The following is a 16,117-nucleotide window of genomic DNA, read 5'->3' on the forward strand; positions in this document are numbered from 1 at the left end:
GCAGGCTAATTTCAGCACACACCAGTATATAACTATACAAATGTGTTTACCAATAACACAGATTGCTACTAATACTTTATCACTTCTATACTAATACAGGTTGGAAAAATAAGAAAATCTACAGCCAGAAAGAGAGAGTACCACGTTCTGTTCATGGTGATCACCACCGTCATCTGCTACCTCATCTGCTGGCTGCCTTATGGAGTGGTGGCTTTGCTGGCAACGTTTGGAAGACCCGGAGTGGTGACTCCTGTAGCGAGTGTTGTACCATCAATTTTGGCCAAGAGTAGCACAGTATTTAATCCATTAATCTACATATTTCTAAACAAGCAAGTAAGTCATCATTTTAAGCTTTTATACAATTAATAAGAAATAATATAAATCGAATGTCATTTAGCATAAGATCTTACCACTGCACATGGCCTTTATATATTACGTTTTGTGAAATATCCTCATAAACTATGATTTCTAATTACTAAATATATGTAGCAGCAATACCAAATAACTTTTATTGACTACTTAGGGTTGGTGCCATACACTGGTCTGACTGGCCTGAGGCACAAGTTCGGCCTTTTTACCCTTGAACTTTGCCGTCAGCTTCTGAGGAAGAGCTTACATCCAATTTGGCACTTGATGTGTAATTTTTTACATGCGATAAAATGGAAATGGGATTTATCGCATGTAAAAGGACTCCCAGGGAGCTGCTGGGGGAGTTCAAGGGAAGTCAGATGTGACACAAGCACCCGAGATGTGCCGCTGATGGCTCAGATTCTGATTAATCCTATGTGCTGCAGTTAGGATCTCAGACTCCGAACTGATGCGCATGGGAACGCGCATGTCAAACGGCTCTGATTTTTATCTGATATAATGGGTCAATCCATCAGAATTGGTTGAAAACAGGCCAAATCGCAGCAGTGTATAATTAAATGAAACCTTACACCAGAGGTAGGCAACCTGTGGCGCTTCAGCTGATGTAAACTACACATCCCAGCATGCACAGTCACAATTTTGCTGTTAGTGAGTGCCACATGTCACCTAGTTCTGCCTTATGGTGCCCATACACGGTGCGATCATGAGCGCACCCATTATGGGCTGGATCTCATCTCAACGCATGCATTTTGCATGCAATTTGCGTGCGATGCAATCAGAAGGCAGTACAAAAAGTATGTGCAGCACATACTTTTGGTACTGTGTGATGTGATACCTGTGGGAGCGTGCATTGTATCACATGGTGCTATCGCACTATGTATGTGCACCTTTACACTATCTCTAATATTGCCATCTGTTTATGTGCAATTATCCTGCTGTACCTGTGCATGCACAGATATAGGCTGCCGGGGAGGGATCCTTTCTTTAGAAAGATATGGGAACTGTTTATGCGACAGAAATTATAGGGACCAGACCAACACAGATTTGTCTTATATATACAGCAGTACCATTGGATTAAGAATCTTGATACTTACAGCAAATAAAGCATAAAAATGACATTAATAAATAAATCACTAAGTACTATTATTGTGAGCAAACCAACTTTACTGGTACACTGAGCCTAATACTTTACTTCACAGCAGTTACATAATAACATAGGGATATGTTTGCAATATTTATAATAGTTGTGTGAAATCATCCTTGTTACAGCTTGTCTAGATAATGTAACGTCCTTTCCTTGATCCATGCTATCTTAAAACATTTTTATTCCCAAGCATGCAAAGCCAAAGTGTTGTACCAGAGGCAGAACTCTGGGAGGCAATGGAGTCATCTGCCGCCGGGCTCCTGCTCCCAAGGGGGCACCTCACCTCCCCTGTGAGTTTGAATAAGTTAATTGAAAGCCGTTGATATCGATTCTGTGGCTGTCTCCTCCTCCTAGCAGGACCATAAATGTCACACTATTCTAAACATAATATCCATAACATACATACATGCATACATATATTTATATGAGATGGTGTATGTGTTGGGGGGGGCACCAATTTTTGGCTTGCCTCCGGACCACTGCGAAGAACTTACGCCACTGTGTTGTACAAAAAAACAGTTTCCTTCATCCTTACAGCAAAGAGACATTACCAATTCTGTTTCCAGTGAACCGTATACCAGTTATCAGATAAACTTTGATTAGAACTGGAGTTATACTGCCATCTTGTGGTAGTGCTTTGTACAATGTACAATTCAGCAAAAATACTGTAGTTAAAGTAATGTGTTGTCTGATACTGCAACATAATAGCTCATGTACAACATACCTAGCCTGATTAGGACAAGTACACTAATGCACTGTAGCTGTGGATGTGTAAGCAGAGACGTGGGGCAGTGTTCAATGCCCTTTTTCGGTGTTTTTTTTTAGTATTCACTGCACATTTGCCGCGTTACCGAGGGCTGGAGCATTCGCTGACAGCCCTCCTTGTCACCCTATTCAACGCCGCAGGGGCTCGCTGCCCCTGACGGCGATTTTTAACCCCTGAGGTGCCGCAGGGAGCTGGGGGACGGCGGCAAGCAGGGATATGGAAGCCTCCCTGCCTGCCCTAGAATGTGTGGGGGGAGGAGGGCTCCCGGAGACACAGGTAGCACAAGCTGCTTCCCCCAAGGAGAGCTGGCAGGGGAGCTGTGGAGGGAGCCTCTGCACTGGTCCCGCTCGTGCATTTGTAATGAGCAGGACCAGTGTGAAGTGAATATCTAATGAGTGGCTCCTCGCCCCCTGCGGGGGAATGTGTAAAAAAATAAAAATAATAATTAACTAAATATACATTCATCTGCTGCAAGCACATGAATAAAAATAGCATGCCCCTTCACAGAATAAAATTACAAATTTTTTGACACCAAAAAATTAAAAATAACCTCTATTTTAAAAGATCACATTCCAGTTCACCTTAAAAAGATGTAAAATGCAAAACGGTGAATCATGGTGAAAATCATGCTGAAACCAGTTCTCCATCCTAGCATTGAATACACTCTCGGCGAATCCCAGTGAAAACCCCATTGAAATACACCAGCGAATTGCAGCGGGCATGAAATGGAGAACTGGCCGGCATTCACCGTTCGCTTTCGGTGAACAGTGAACATTGAATAGGGTGAATCATATTTTCAGTAAAAAAGATTCACCGCAAGGAGTGAAAACAGCCCGATTTGCCCCCCAAAAAACGAGAGAATTGAATACTGCCCTTAGACCGAAATTATGTAAATGCTGCACTCTCATGGACTTGTATTGTGGTGCTCACCAGCAGCTTTTTCGAGTCCCAGTGGCTGCAGCATTGCTCACAGATTAGTCCATTACACTGGCCTGTGTTCATTTTATTTTCAGGTCAAGGTTTTCATATGTGATCTTTTATATTTAGTGCATGGTGAATTGAGAAATATAACTCATTTTGCTCAATCAGGTTTTTTTGGTCTCACAAATTAAAAAAAAAAAAAAGTAGGTACTTGTTTCCTAGAACAGCGCCCACGATATTGATCTTAGGCATCGCAAGGAAAAAAATTGTGTTGGTCGTATCGCATGCGGCCAAAAAATCGCATGCGATGCGACCGACGCGATTACCGCGATTTTACATAGGGATCAATGTTAAATGGCCCAATTGACCCGATTTCACATAGGGAACAATGTTAAATGGCCCACAGACCCCAAATAGCCACCCTGAAGTGTGAAATGGCCCCCCCAATTGTTAACGCCACCCCACGATCAACGTCAACCCGAAGCGCTGCAAGTGCATGGAGCCCGCGAGGGGCGGCGGTACGCGTCCTCCGACCTTTTCATACCCCCACTATCCACGTCGGCGTGGAGTTGAGAATAGAAAGTGTGGCGAGCGCAGCTCGCCACCGAGCTCGAATCGTGGCGAGCCCCGCGAGGGGACGCGGATACCTTCACAGCTATACGCGTCCCCTCGCGGGCTTCACAGGTATCCGCGTCCGCTCGCCACGCTTCGGGCTTGGTGGCTCGCTGCGCTCGCCACACTTTCTATTCTCAACTCCATGCCGACGTGGATAGTGGGGGTATAAAAAGGTCGGAGGACGCGTACCGCCGCCCCTGCGCTTGCCACGCTTCGGGTTGACGTTGATCGTGGGGTGGCGTTAACAATTGGGGGGGCAATTTCACACTTCAGGGTGGCTATTTGGGGTCTGTGGGCCATTTAACATTGTTCCCTATGTGAAATCGGGTCAATTGGGCCATTTAACATTGTTCCCTATGTAAAATCGGTAATCGTGTCGGTCGCATCGCATGCGATTTTTTGGCCACATGCGATGCGACCGACGCGATTTACATTTTACCATGCATTTCTATGTAAAATTCCGGACATCGCATCGGTCGCATCGCATGCCATTATAATGGCATGCGATGTACATGCGATGCCCGCGATGGGCGCCGTTCTAGGAAACAAGTACCAAAAAGTATTTTGTGCTCTAATATAGTTATTCTGGAAGAAAGAACCTTTTTCAAAAACTTTTTTGTGTGTTTTACCTGAAACATTTTTCTTGAGGCATCAGCAATAGTCCGCAAGAATATCTCAGCAGCAATGGCACCAGTGATGTAATTATACAGTGGACAGTGGATCCACTTGTTTTTCATAATCCAGCAGTGTTGCTGTCTGCGGTAGAGCAGCTGGTGATGCCTGGCTGATGGATGTACACTGATTGTGCTTGTACAATGCCACCTCCATCAGTCGAGCATCGCTGGCACAGCTACTGCAGGTGCAGCCACACTGCCAGATTTTAAAGAACAAGTGTCTTCAACTTCTGCCTACCATCCCAGTAGGTACACTGCGGGCATCTAACCCGGCATGGACACAGTAATTAAGCAGCTTTTTTTTTTTTTAAAGGATGCAGTGGGATTTCCTTAACACCCCCTCCACACACACACACACACACACAAGCTGCCATGCCCATTACAGGTGCCTTCACCCAAAAAGTAACTTTTTCATAAAAGCTATTACTATTAATTATATAGCAATGTTAGTTCAAAGATTTTGTCCTTTAACCATTCCTGGATTTCCAGAATGTATTTGATTCCAACAGATTGGGCCGATTATATAGAATGAAATCGAGCTAATTCGGAGGTGTTTGACATCAAGGCCAGTATTCAATGCCTCAGATTCGCTGGTTTTTTTTAGTGAATCTGGCAATTCGCTGGGTTTACGGCGAATTTTCTGTTAGAAAAAACAATTCTCCCTATTCAATGGAGGCAATTCGCCACAAATGAACAGCGAATGTCTGCCGATTCGCCGTAAATTATTCTCCACAATTCGCCTCTGATTTTCAATGGGGTTTTTAGTGGAATTCGCCGACAGTGTATTCAATGCTCAAATGGAGAACTGCTTTCTCCACTGATTTTCGCCATGATTCTCCGTTTAGCATTCGGCAGCTTTTTTAGGTGAACTGTAATGTGATCTTTTAAATTAAAGCGTTTTTAATTTTTTTTTTTGTGTTCAAAAATCAGAATATTTTTCCTATGAAGGGGCATGCTATTTTTATTCATATACGTGCAGCACATGAATATATTTTTAATATATATATTTTTTTTTTAAACAATATTTGTTTTTTGTTTTTTACACATTCGCCAGCAGGGGGCCGGGAGCCGGAGCCGCTCATTAATATTCATATATTCACTGCACACTGATCCCGATGATCGTCAGACCATCCTGCGTGTGCACTGTTCTGCAACTTCAAATATTTGCAAACCATAAAATATGTAACTTTGCCAGGTTGCTACACAGCTAAAGAAATTCATGACACATACTGTAAGTGTATAGTTAAGCAACATCATGTCACGTACTGCAAGTACACAGCTAAGCAACGTCATGTCACATACTGTAAGTACACATCTATGGAAAATCATGACACGTACTGTAAGTATATAGATAAGCAACATCATGTCACATACCGTAAGTACACATCTATGGAAAATCATGACACGTACTGTAAGTACACAGCTAAGCAACATCATGTCACATACCGTAAGTACACATCTATGGAAAATCATGACACGTACTGTAAGTACACAGCTAAGCAACGTCATGTCACATACCGTAAGTACACATCTATGGAAAATCATGTCACGTACTGCAAGTACACAGAAAAAGCAACGTCATGTCACATACTGTAAGTACACATCTATGGAAAATCATGACACGTACTGCAAGTACACAGCTAAGCAACGTCATGTCACATACTGTAAGTACACATCTATGGAAAATCATGACACGTACTGTAAGTATATAGATAAGCAACGTCATGTCACATACTGTAAGTACACATCTATGGAAAATCATGACACGTACTGTAAGTACACAGCTAAGCAACGTCATGTCACATACCGTAAGTACACATCTATGGAAAATCATGTCACGTACTGCAAGTACACAGAAAAAGCAACGTCATGTCACATACTGTAAGTACACATCTATGGAAAATCATGACACGTACTGCAAGTACACAGCTAAGCAACGTCATGTCACATACTGTAAGTACACATCTATGGAAAATCATGACACGTACTGTAAGTATATAGATAAGCAACGTAATGTCACATACTGTAAGTACACATCTATGGAAAATCATGACACGTACTGTAAGTATATAGATAAGCAACATCATGTCACGTACTGCAAGTACACAGCTATGGAAAATCATGACACGTACTGTAAGTACACAGCTATGGAAAATCATGTCAGGTACTGTAAGTATATAGATAAGCAACATCATGTCAGGTACTGTAAGTACACAGCTAAAGAAATTCATGACACGTACTGTAAGTACACAGCTATGGAAAATCATGTCAGGTACTGTAAGTACACAGCTAAGCACATTCATGTCAAATACTGTAAGTACACAGCTAAGTAAAATCATGTGACGTAATGTAAGTACACAGCTAATCAGAATCATGTCACATAGCTAAGCAAAATCATGTCACATAGGGCCTGATTCTAGTTCATTCACTCTCACATGGGAGTGATGTTTTTGGACTGTGCATGTGCAAACACATGTATGTGCATGTACAGGCTCCATTTGCCGGCAGGTGCAGCAAATTGATTATTTGATGGTCTGTTCACGTGGAGTAGTGCGGGCAGGGGGCAGTGGTGAGGGGTAGCGCCCATGGGAAAGCCCAGCGGTTCATAAGGTTCCCCATGAAAACACTGGGCATTCTCAGACTAATGCGGCCATGTCAGCTGACCGCCCTCTTCCCATACAAGATCTAAGGTCAGCAGAGGATGACTTAGATCTGCGAGCGCTTGCAAAATCATTGAATGGTTGGCATGCGAGGGGGCGGCCGTTCGTGCGGGCAGCGTTTAGATTTCACAGCTTTGCGGGTCAATCAGAATGACCTCCACAGCTATCTAGAATCATGTCACACAGCTAAGCAAAATCATGTCACATAAATACACAGTTAAGCAAATATATGTCACAATGGGGGTATTTTGGTTCACTCATGGCAAATTCCTTCTTAGATGGACAAAACCATGTGCACTGCAGGGGGGCAGATGTAAAATGTGCAGAGAGAATGAGATTTTGGTGAGTTATTTTGTTTCTGTGCAGGGAAAATACTGACTGCTTTATTTTTACACTGCACTATAGATCTCACTTTGAAGTAAAACCCCACCCAAATCTAATTCTCTCTGCACAATTAACATCTGCCCCACCTGCAGTGAACATGGTTTTGTCCATATAAGAAGGAATTTGCCAGAAGGAGTGAACCAAAATAAACCCCCATTGGCCCTTATTCTGGTTCACTCGCAAAGGTAAATTCCTTCTCATATGGACAAAACCATGTGCACTGCAGGGGGGGGGGGGGGGGGGCAGATGTAAAATGCACATGTTTTTGTCCATTCGGGAAGGAATTTACCTTTGCGAGTGAACCAGAATATGGGCCATACTGTGGTACACAGCTAAGTTAAATCATGCAAAAACATTGTATAAGTAGACAGCTTAGTAAAATAATGTCAAGTACTGTAGGTACACGGCAAATGGTACTGTAAGAAGAAATATGCATCAAGACAGTTTAAGAAAATAAAAAAACTGAATTAAATAAGAACTAAATGAATAAATATAGTATTTTGTGTAAGATAGATCTGTGTAAAAATGTATACACTTATAGATAACATATAAAAACATACAGAAACTGTTTTAAAAATAATAGTACAATGACTAGTAGAATAGAACCACCAAAAGCATATTAGTGCAATGTTGAGTCCATTAGCCTTATGCTGTACAACATTTGTCCAGTAACAGAGCAACACAATACAGTATTGTGTAGTTTCACATGTAGGGCCATAGTTTGGACATGCCTGTTCTAGTTGATTTAACTGTCTGGACTCAAGAATGGCTATCTTTAAAACCTGGACTGTCATGGTCGAGTTTGGGAAACTGTGCTCTAGAAAGCTTTGGTGGTCAGGTCTAAAAAAAAACCCCAAACTCTTTAAAGCCATGGGCCTGATTCAGAGCGGACTCAAAAGGTTTACACTGTACTTCAATTGTCATTGCTCTGCACATGCACACCATTCTATGCATGTGCAAATTCGTCATTTGTCATCACTTACAGTGCCCCCAAGCTGCAGAAGGACTGACATGCTGCAGCAGTATGGGGCCTGAGCCAGGATCTTCATTCGAGGAAACAGATATCTTGGTCTTGTAAGCAGACAGAAGGCAACCAGTCTGAGTAAGCTACAGTGTACTTAGATGACCATTGTTTCCTCTAATTCCGCTCACCTAATCTTTGTTTCTCCTCATTCGCATCTCCATCTGTCTGCTATTTCTTCCCAGATGTCTCCACTTCCTCAAACTTAACATATTTAAAAGTGAGAGCACTCACCCACTTCTCTCGATGGCTAATACCCATCACATTCTTGAATCCTGATGCTGTTTTGCTCAACAATATTTCAAGGATTAAACATTTCTTCACCTTGCAGGGAACCATGGGGCAGATTTATTAAGCCTGGCGAAGTGATAAGGTGGCCGGTGATAATGCACCAACCAATCAGCTCTTAACTGTAATTTTTCAATCCCAGTCTGTAACTTGAAAATTACGGGCTGATTGGCTGGTGTGTTATCGCTGGACACTTTATCAATTCACCAGGCTTAATATATCAGACCCCATATGTTATTAATGTTTGTTATCTCCCACCATGACAATTGTAACTTATTATTTGGTCTTCTTACTAGCCTCTTAAAGCAATCTTCAGCGCTGTTGCCTTCCCCTGCCAAATCCAGTTTAAACGTCTTACTTTCAAAGCACTCAAGGGCAGATTTATTAAGCTCGGTGAAGTGATTAAGTGTTTTTTTTTTCAGCAGCCAATCAGCTCCTACCTGTCATTTTTCAAACCAAGCTTGTAACTTCACAGTTAGGAGTTGATTGGCAGGTGATAAAAACCAAATTAATAAATCTGCCCCTCTTTCCCTTTCCCCTTTTTACATATCTGAAGTCCATCCCTTCTCTCTTCTTCTCACTGTTGACAACAAACTTTTCCTGTCTCTGGAATTCACTCCCCTTTCTATAAGACACACTACCAGCCTACAAGACTTGCCTTAAAATGCATCTGTTCAATAAAGCCTACTATCCTTTCTTATAGTCTTTACTCAACCATACTTTTCTTTGTTATCTATTCTCTGTCTCTCCAGTTATTCCTCACTTACCACAACTATAAGTATGCAGAACCCTCCACTTACTTGTTTCTTACCCTACACTACTCTTGTCTCCAGTGCACCCTCCCTACTCATGCCAGCCATGTTCCTGTGTGCTTTCTCTCCCTGGGCACTGGGTCATGTACTTGTCTGATGAAACGATTTGGAGTCAAAACATGTGACAACCGTTAGCCAATAAGAAAATCCGGGTAAATCTGAGTAAATCCAAACCTGCACATCTCTAATAATAATATGAGACTCTCCACTTTTCTACAAAACTTCAAACAGGATCTCAAGGCCAACATCAAACCCAGCCGTCTCATCCTAAACCTCTATTCCATTTTCAGTCTTCCCCATCTGTCACCCCAGTCTGTCTAAACCCCCCCCCCCCCAACCCTTTAAAAATGTAAGGTATCATGTGCAGGGCCCTCTTCCTTTACTTTTACTAAGTCTATCATCTACTCCATGCTCCCTATAATGGCACTTTACCCTCACTTTATACCACACTGTTGCTTATTTCAGTGTCATGTCCGCTGATGCAGCAAAGTTTATATACCATATACCTGTCCTACATCTTCATGGTTTTGTACTGTAATTTGCGGTTTTCTTGTTTTGCTCATTTATTTATGTACTTTGTTTGGCATTACAGAATCCTTGTGGAGCCATAAAAATAAAGGATATTACTAATACTAGTATTAATAATAATCATAATTGTAGTAATTAATGATAATAAAAGGAGATTGTAACCACATGTAATAGTGGTCCAGTACTACTATTATAGTTTATTTATAACACTTACTGTAAATACTTATTTTTCCTTGACAGACTAGCCAAGGTGATTGCATTTTGCTTGGTAGTTAGTGGCATTTTCAAATGAAATAATCTGACTAATTCTAGATTTCCGAGGATCTACTGATGGATTCAAGCATTCATGCATACAAATTAGATCAATCTGTCCTTTGCCTTGTAAAGCTCCGTCAGTTTTTTTTTCTAATAGGAAACTTTTTTTTAATTAACCCTTTCAAGCATAGAGGTCACTACAGCAGACAGCTGTTTTTAAGTCATTATCTCCTATTAGAAACTATTGTATCTTGTGCCAGCACTAGTGCACGGTGTGCTCTTCTTAGGAGCTCTACCAACATTAGAAGCTGTCCAATCTAGTATGAGTTTTCAATTCTTACCAAAACAATAAGGTCAAAATAAAATAACTTCTCTTTGTATAAAAAATTTTTACTCAAAGAGAGCGGTCCAAGAAAAATAAACAAATTAAAGTAAAGTTACAATACATTTAGGGAATAATGTAATAGATATTTTGCTCAAATAGGCTAATTTAAAAAAGTTTTTTTGAGTTCATGTAAAATCATATGGTCACTTCAGTGGACGTAATGCAATACACAGATTACTACTGTGTGCTAGTCATCCTATTATATAGGCCTAACCTAAATATTTTGCTCATAAAATAGCCATACAGTATGTGCCAATTTTGACAAATGACAGCCTGTGTCCTGGGTGCTTGTCCAAATTCAAAGTCACAAAAGTGTGAAAAATGCCAACTTTCTAGACTTGAGTGACTTTGAAATAAGTTTGGGATGAATGATAAAATGAGGGGTGATCAAATTGGCCTTGTGTAGAATATGAACTGAAATATATGGTGCTGCCACTTTTTTGTTGCACTTAGAGACCATAATACAATGATGAATCATATTTGAAGACGTAGAAGCAGACGTAGACAGCTACAGTTTAATGTTCATGTGTTGGTACAGCCAGCTTTCTACATAGAAGTGCCTGGTCCTCAAGAGGTTAGTTCCCAGCGGTTCTATTTATGTTTAAAACACAAAAGGGACCAGACAGGAGGCCCAATTCAGACCTGCACATGGTGCTGTGAATTTGCTGTGTGCATGCGCGAGCCGTATGTATGAAAGGAACTAGCGAAGGCTAGTCTTCACTGTCTGTACCCAGGGTAATTGACACCATGCGACTATGTGGGGGGGGGGGGGGGGGGTTAACCCAGCATTTTCTGGGAATGCTCCAGTTGGGAGGGAGACCCGCTGATGTCATAGGCAGCCTCCTCTCCATGGCCTTCACAGCACTTACTCGGCGCTTGCAAATAGGGGGAATCTATTAGCTGGTGAGTGATTCTGAATGGATTTCCCCTGTGTGTACGACTGTGATCGCTTTCACAGCTGGGCACATCGGTGGGATTTCACTTGCACGGAGTGGCGTGGGGAGGCCTTTACCTGCTCACTGGGCTCCAAACACTTACAGGCCCGCATTGCTTAACTAGTAGCACACTGATTGATGGATGTTGCCGGCCATTCACCAAGCTGAGTAGTGAGAGGTTGTTGGCTAATGGCTGGTACTATTTAGCTATAGCAACAAAACTGTGGTCCAATTGAGGGTGCAGGAGACATGGATTAGAATAACATGGTGTAGGCAGCATAATGGACCCTGGTGTAGACCGCATATTAACTTTTGGTCGCACTGAATGCTGTTGTGACCTCCATGTGCAGTCTATTGTGCTTACCCACTGGAGATAATTGATATCTGGTCCAGTTGATCTCCTAGTTCTAAGCTTCAATTCCTACAGCTCCCTACTTGGTGCTTGCAGTTCCCCCCTGGAGCCAACATTACTGCTGGTAGTGATGGTGGCTCCTCTCTGCACCCATAACTGTCTGCCCCGGGTGTCTGGAGTGGATGGTGCTGAATGTCACAATTTTAGACCTCCACTTCACTACTCTACTGAAAGTATCTGCTGGGCTTAATTTCCTTCTGAGTGTCTGTGGCTGAGACTGCTGCTTAGCTAATGCCTGTGGCTCGTGAGCCTGTGATCCCAGCTATATTGAATCTGATAATGCTATGGATCCAACACTCTAGTTTACTGCTTCTGTTGGACATTGCCTCTGCCTTATACACTCAAGTCTTTCGCTGCGACTTATTTTGGTGCCCCATTTTGCCTTAATTGTGACTTTTTTTACCTGCTCTGTTTATATAATAATAATAATAATGTTATTTACAGTACAGTATATACAGTAGAACTTTTATCCAAATACTGTAGGACTCAAAGTGCTTTACATTTGCCTTTACAGCACAAAAAAAAAAACATGCTTCACAGTGGATATTAGTGAAATACTTGAGTTAACTGGAAAGTCTTCAGTCTATTTTTTAAGGATTCTACAGTGGGGCCTCTCACTTTGTACAGGGAAGAGAGTTCCATAGAGTCAGAGCTACAAAGTTGAAAGTTCGGCCTCAAATAAGTTTAGGCAGATTCTTGGTACAATTAATAGTCCATTATCTACAGATCGCAGTAATCGAGAGGAACAGTAAGGAATCAGAAGCTGCTTCATGTACCTTGGGCTCTGGTCATGAAGGACTTTAAAAGTCATTAAGCGAATCTTAAAAGCCATCTTAAAGACAGACAGAGACTGCAGCAGGGAATTTGTGTTACTGTATGTAGCCGGTGCAGGTTAATAACCTGGCAGCTGCATTTTGTACAATCTGTACGCATTTATTTTGCTGGGAGAACAATGTAGAGGGGATTGCAGTAGTCTAGGTGTGATGATACAAATGCATTAAAGACTGTAGGCAGATCTTCTGGGGGAAGTTTCAAAGAAGCAGCGCTGGTGTTACAATGAACAGATTGACCAGTTTTAAGGTGGAAAAATCAGTTTATATTACAGATTAAATTAAAACATTACATACATTTACACATAACAATATCACACAATAAAAATAGGTTTAAAATGAAGGTCTCACTCTTTGATTGGATGTAGATCCGTGAGGGCCACTGCCCTATTCAATATCGGTCCAATTGGAAAGTGCACTTAACCATTGGTATATCTGCTGATTGGGAAAGATGAATGGGGGTATTGTTGTGGGGAGCAATTCACCGGCCCTCTCTATATTCACGGATGGGTGTTATTTGCCGCTGGAGGAATCAATGGAGAAATGTCCGTATTGTATCCCTCAAAGTACCTCTGCTGGTTTTTAGGGGAATTTGTAAAGTTCAATACCCAATTCGGGCACCTCCCATATGTGGAAAAAAGTCACAGTGGATGTTGTAAACACTGGAGGAGGGTGGGCAGAAATTCTCCAACCTGGACTTGGTTTGGTAGGGGGGGGGGGGGGGGCAGGAACCTCTAGTAGGTGGCTAAGATGGTGTTTGCTCACCTGGAGGTAAAAGCTGCTGGTTACCCCGGTCACTATTTTGGTGGAGATTGCCAGTCCCGCTTGAGGTATTTTGGTGGGGGAACACTGTCTCACACAGGTGGCTAAGGATGGCGTGGCTCACCTGGAGTTCAGTGTCCTGTAGATGGTCTTGGAGGGAGAATCAGGATGGAAGTTCCCAAGGTACTGTAGGCAGAGGGTGGACTGGATGATGTTAAGAGTCCAATCTGTCAAGAGTGAGAGGCTGCACCTGAAGCGTTTCGCCACTAGCTTGTGGCTTTTTCAAAGGTGGCTTCTGGTATGGTGGCTAGGGGTATATATACCCATAGTAATGAATAGCCAATTAACATTCAATCAAGGTAATAATACATTACAATCATAATTTTGATGTTTATTCATAGACAAACATACTAGTATAACAGATATAATATCAATAAACACTTATTATTCCCATTGGGTATCCATTAAAACATAAAAATATAATGTGTTGATTGTTATCACTTCCGGGTCATAGGTCACTTAGTTCCCCGTGAGTAACACAATTATGGGCAGAAAGAGGGCTGTTATCTCTTTGAATGGCAGCATAGGTGGGAGAACGAGTCCCCAGCTAGCTGTCTCTGTATTGATTTTTAGAAAAACGTTGTGTGGGGACTTAGAATTTGTGTGGGTGAAACTTTTTTTCAGCAAGCCTTTTGTAAAAACCACAGGGAGTGACTACCCCTGTACCCCAGCAGCTGCTAGGAGAAACACCTCATATAACAGGCGCCCTATACTACCCTCTAGTAAAGCAGTTTCTAGATCTTCTGGGGGAACTAAGTGTTTGATCCTGGCTATGGGCCTTATTCTAGTTCACTCTTTCTGACAAAACCCTTCTTCGATGGACAAAACCATGTGCACCGCAGGTGGGGCAGATGTTACTTGTGCAGAGAGAATTAGATTTGGGTGGGGTTTTACTTCAAAGTGAGATCTATATTGCAGTGTAAAACTAAAGCAGTCAGTATTTACCCTGCACAGAAACAAAATAACTCACCCAAATCTATTTCTCTCTGCACATTTTACATCTGCCCCCCTGCAGTGCACACGGTTTTGTCCATCTAAGAAGGATTTTGTCAGAAAGAGTGAACTAGAACGAGGCCCTATGTTCCCCAGATATAAGAATGAGAATTTGATTGTGGCTAATACCTGATGTTTAAGGGTGAAGCCACTATATACAACAACACCAAGATTCCACACATGTTAAGTGTATTGTAGTTTTGAAGCTATAAGTGTAAGTCCTATTGGTAGGCTCTGCTGCTGTCTTGTCCTATGGCTTATCATAAGAATAACCCTCTGTTGTATCAGGGTTCAACCGCAGTCAACTGGTTTGTTAATACCTGGAGCAAAAGACAGGTAAAGTTGTCTGCCATATACATAGCAGTGGTAAACGAGGCCATGCTGTCTAATTTTTTTACCCAGTGGTAGCATGTATACTGCAATAAACATTGAATATAGTATAAAACCTTTTCGGATCACCACATGGCAATGGCATTGGTGAGGAGTATACTCCAGAAGACACTTTTTTTGACCTGCCGGTAAGAAAAGGTTTGAACCAGCTGTACCATCCAGTCCACAGAAATTCTTCTGGTGCTCAATTAGTCTCCCATTAGTCTTCCATAGTCAACGATGTCAAATGTTGCTGAGAGATCTGGAAGGATTAATATTGAACAGTCACCTCTGTCTCTTGCCATTCCAAGATCATTCAGAACACATTCCAGGGCTGTTTAGGTGCTATGTCTTTCTGAATCCTGACTGAAATGGATCATAAATATCATGGTTTGACACATCTCCAAAGATATTCCTCAAGCACTGGCTCCTTAAACCATCTTTCTTGCATGTTGTTGCTGTGTGGGGCTGGTGACATGGGGCACTAACCTGCTGTTTCCCTATTACCACTTATATATATTGTTTCCATTAGTTGGAGATGACTTTGGATGATATGGGGCTGTTGCTTGGTTGACATGTTTGTAGCCTTGATAATTAAATTAAACTGTCCCTTGTTTTATCCCACGCAAAGAATGATAGCATTGATATCTGCCTCTTGGAGACTCATCTGGTTGGGGGGAAGTTACTGATTAAAAAAAAAAAAAAAAAAACATGAATTAAACTTGGTTACATTCAGACAGATCCCCAGAACCAATTTGTCTTTCTGAAAGCCTTTTGGCACTTTATCTGGAAGATATCAATAATCGCAGTGGCGTAACTATAGAGGGTGCAGGGGATGCAACTGCTATGGGGCCCGGCCACTGGGGGGGCCCGAGGGTCCAGCAGTCAATTCCCTGCACCCTTTTGAATCATTACTATTATTTTCTGTAGTGAT

The 16,117-nt window shown here is 41.9% G+C and overlaps 1 protein-coding gene across 4 annotated transcripts in view; it reads left to right on the top strand.

The window, feature by feature from the left end:
* Positions 1 to 16,117, top strand: part of LOC146060609 (pinopsin-like) — a 251,475-nt gene that overhangs the window by 218,440 nt on the left and 16,918 nt on the right. For all 4 annotated transcript variants that reach the window (XM_083174000.1, XM_083174001.1, XM_083174002.1 and 1 more), the window contains one exon: positions 100 to 333. In XM_083174000.1, the coding sequence (XP_083030126.1) occupies positions 100 to 333 (234 nt within the window). The remainder of the gene's footprint in view (positions 1 to 99; positions 334 to 16,117) is intronic.

This window comes from Crinia signifera, chromosome 2, assembly GCF_055691185.1.
Source record: "Crinia signifera chromosome 2, ASM5569118v1, whole genome shotgun sequence".
NCBI classification, from domain to species: Eukaryota; Metazoa; Chordata; class Amphibia; order Anura; family Myobatrachidae; genus Crinia; species Crinia signifera.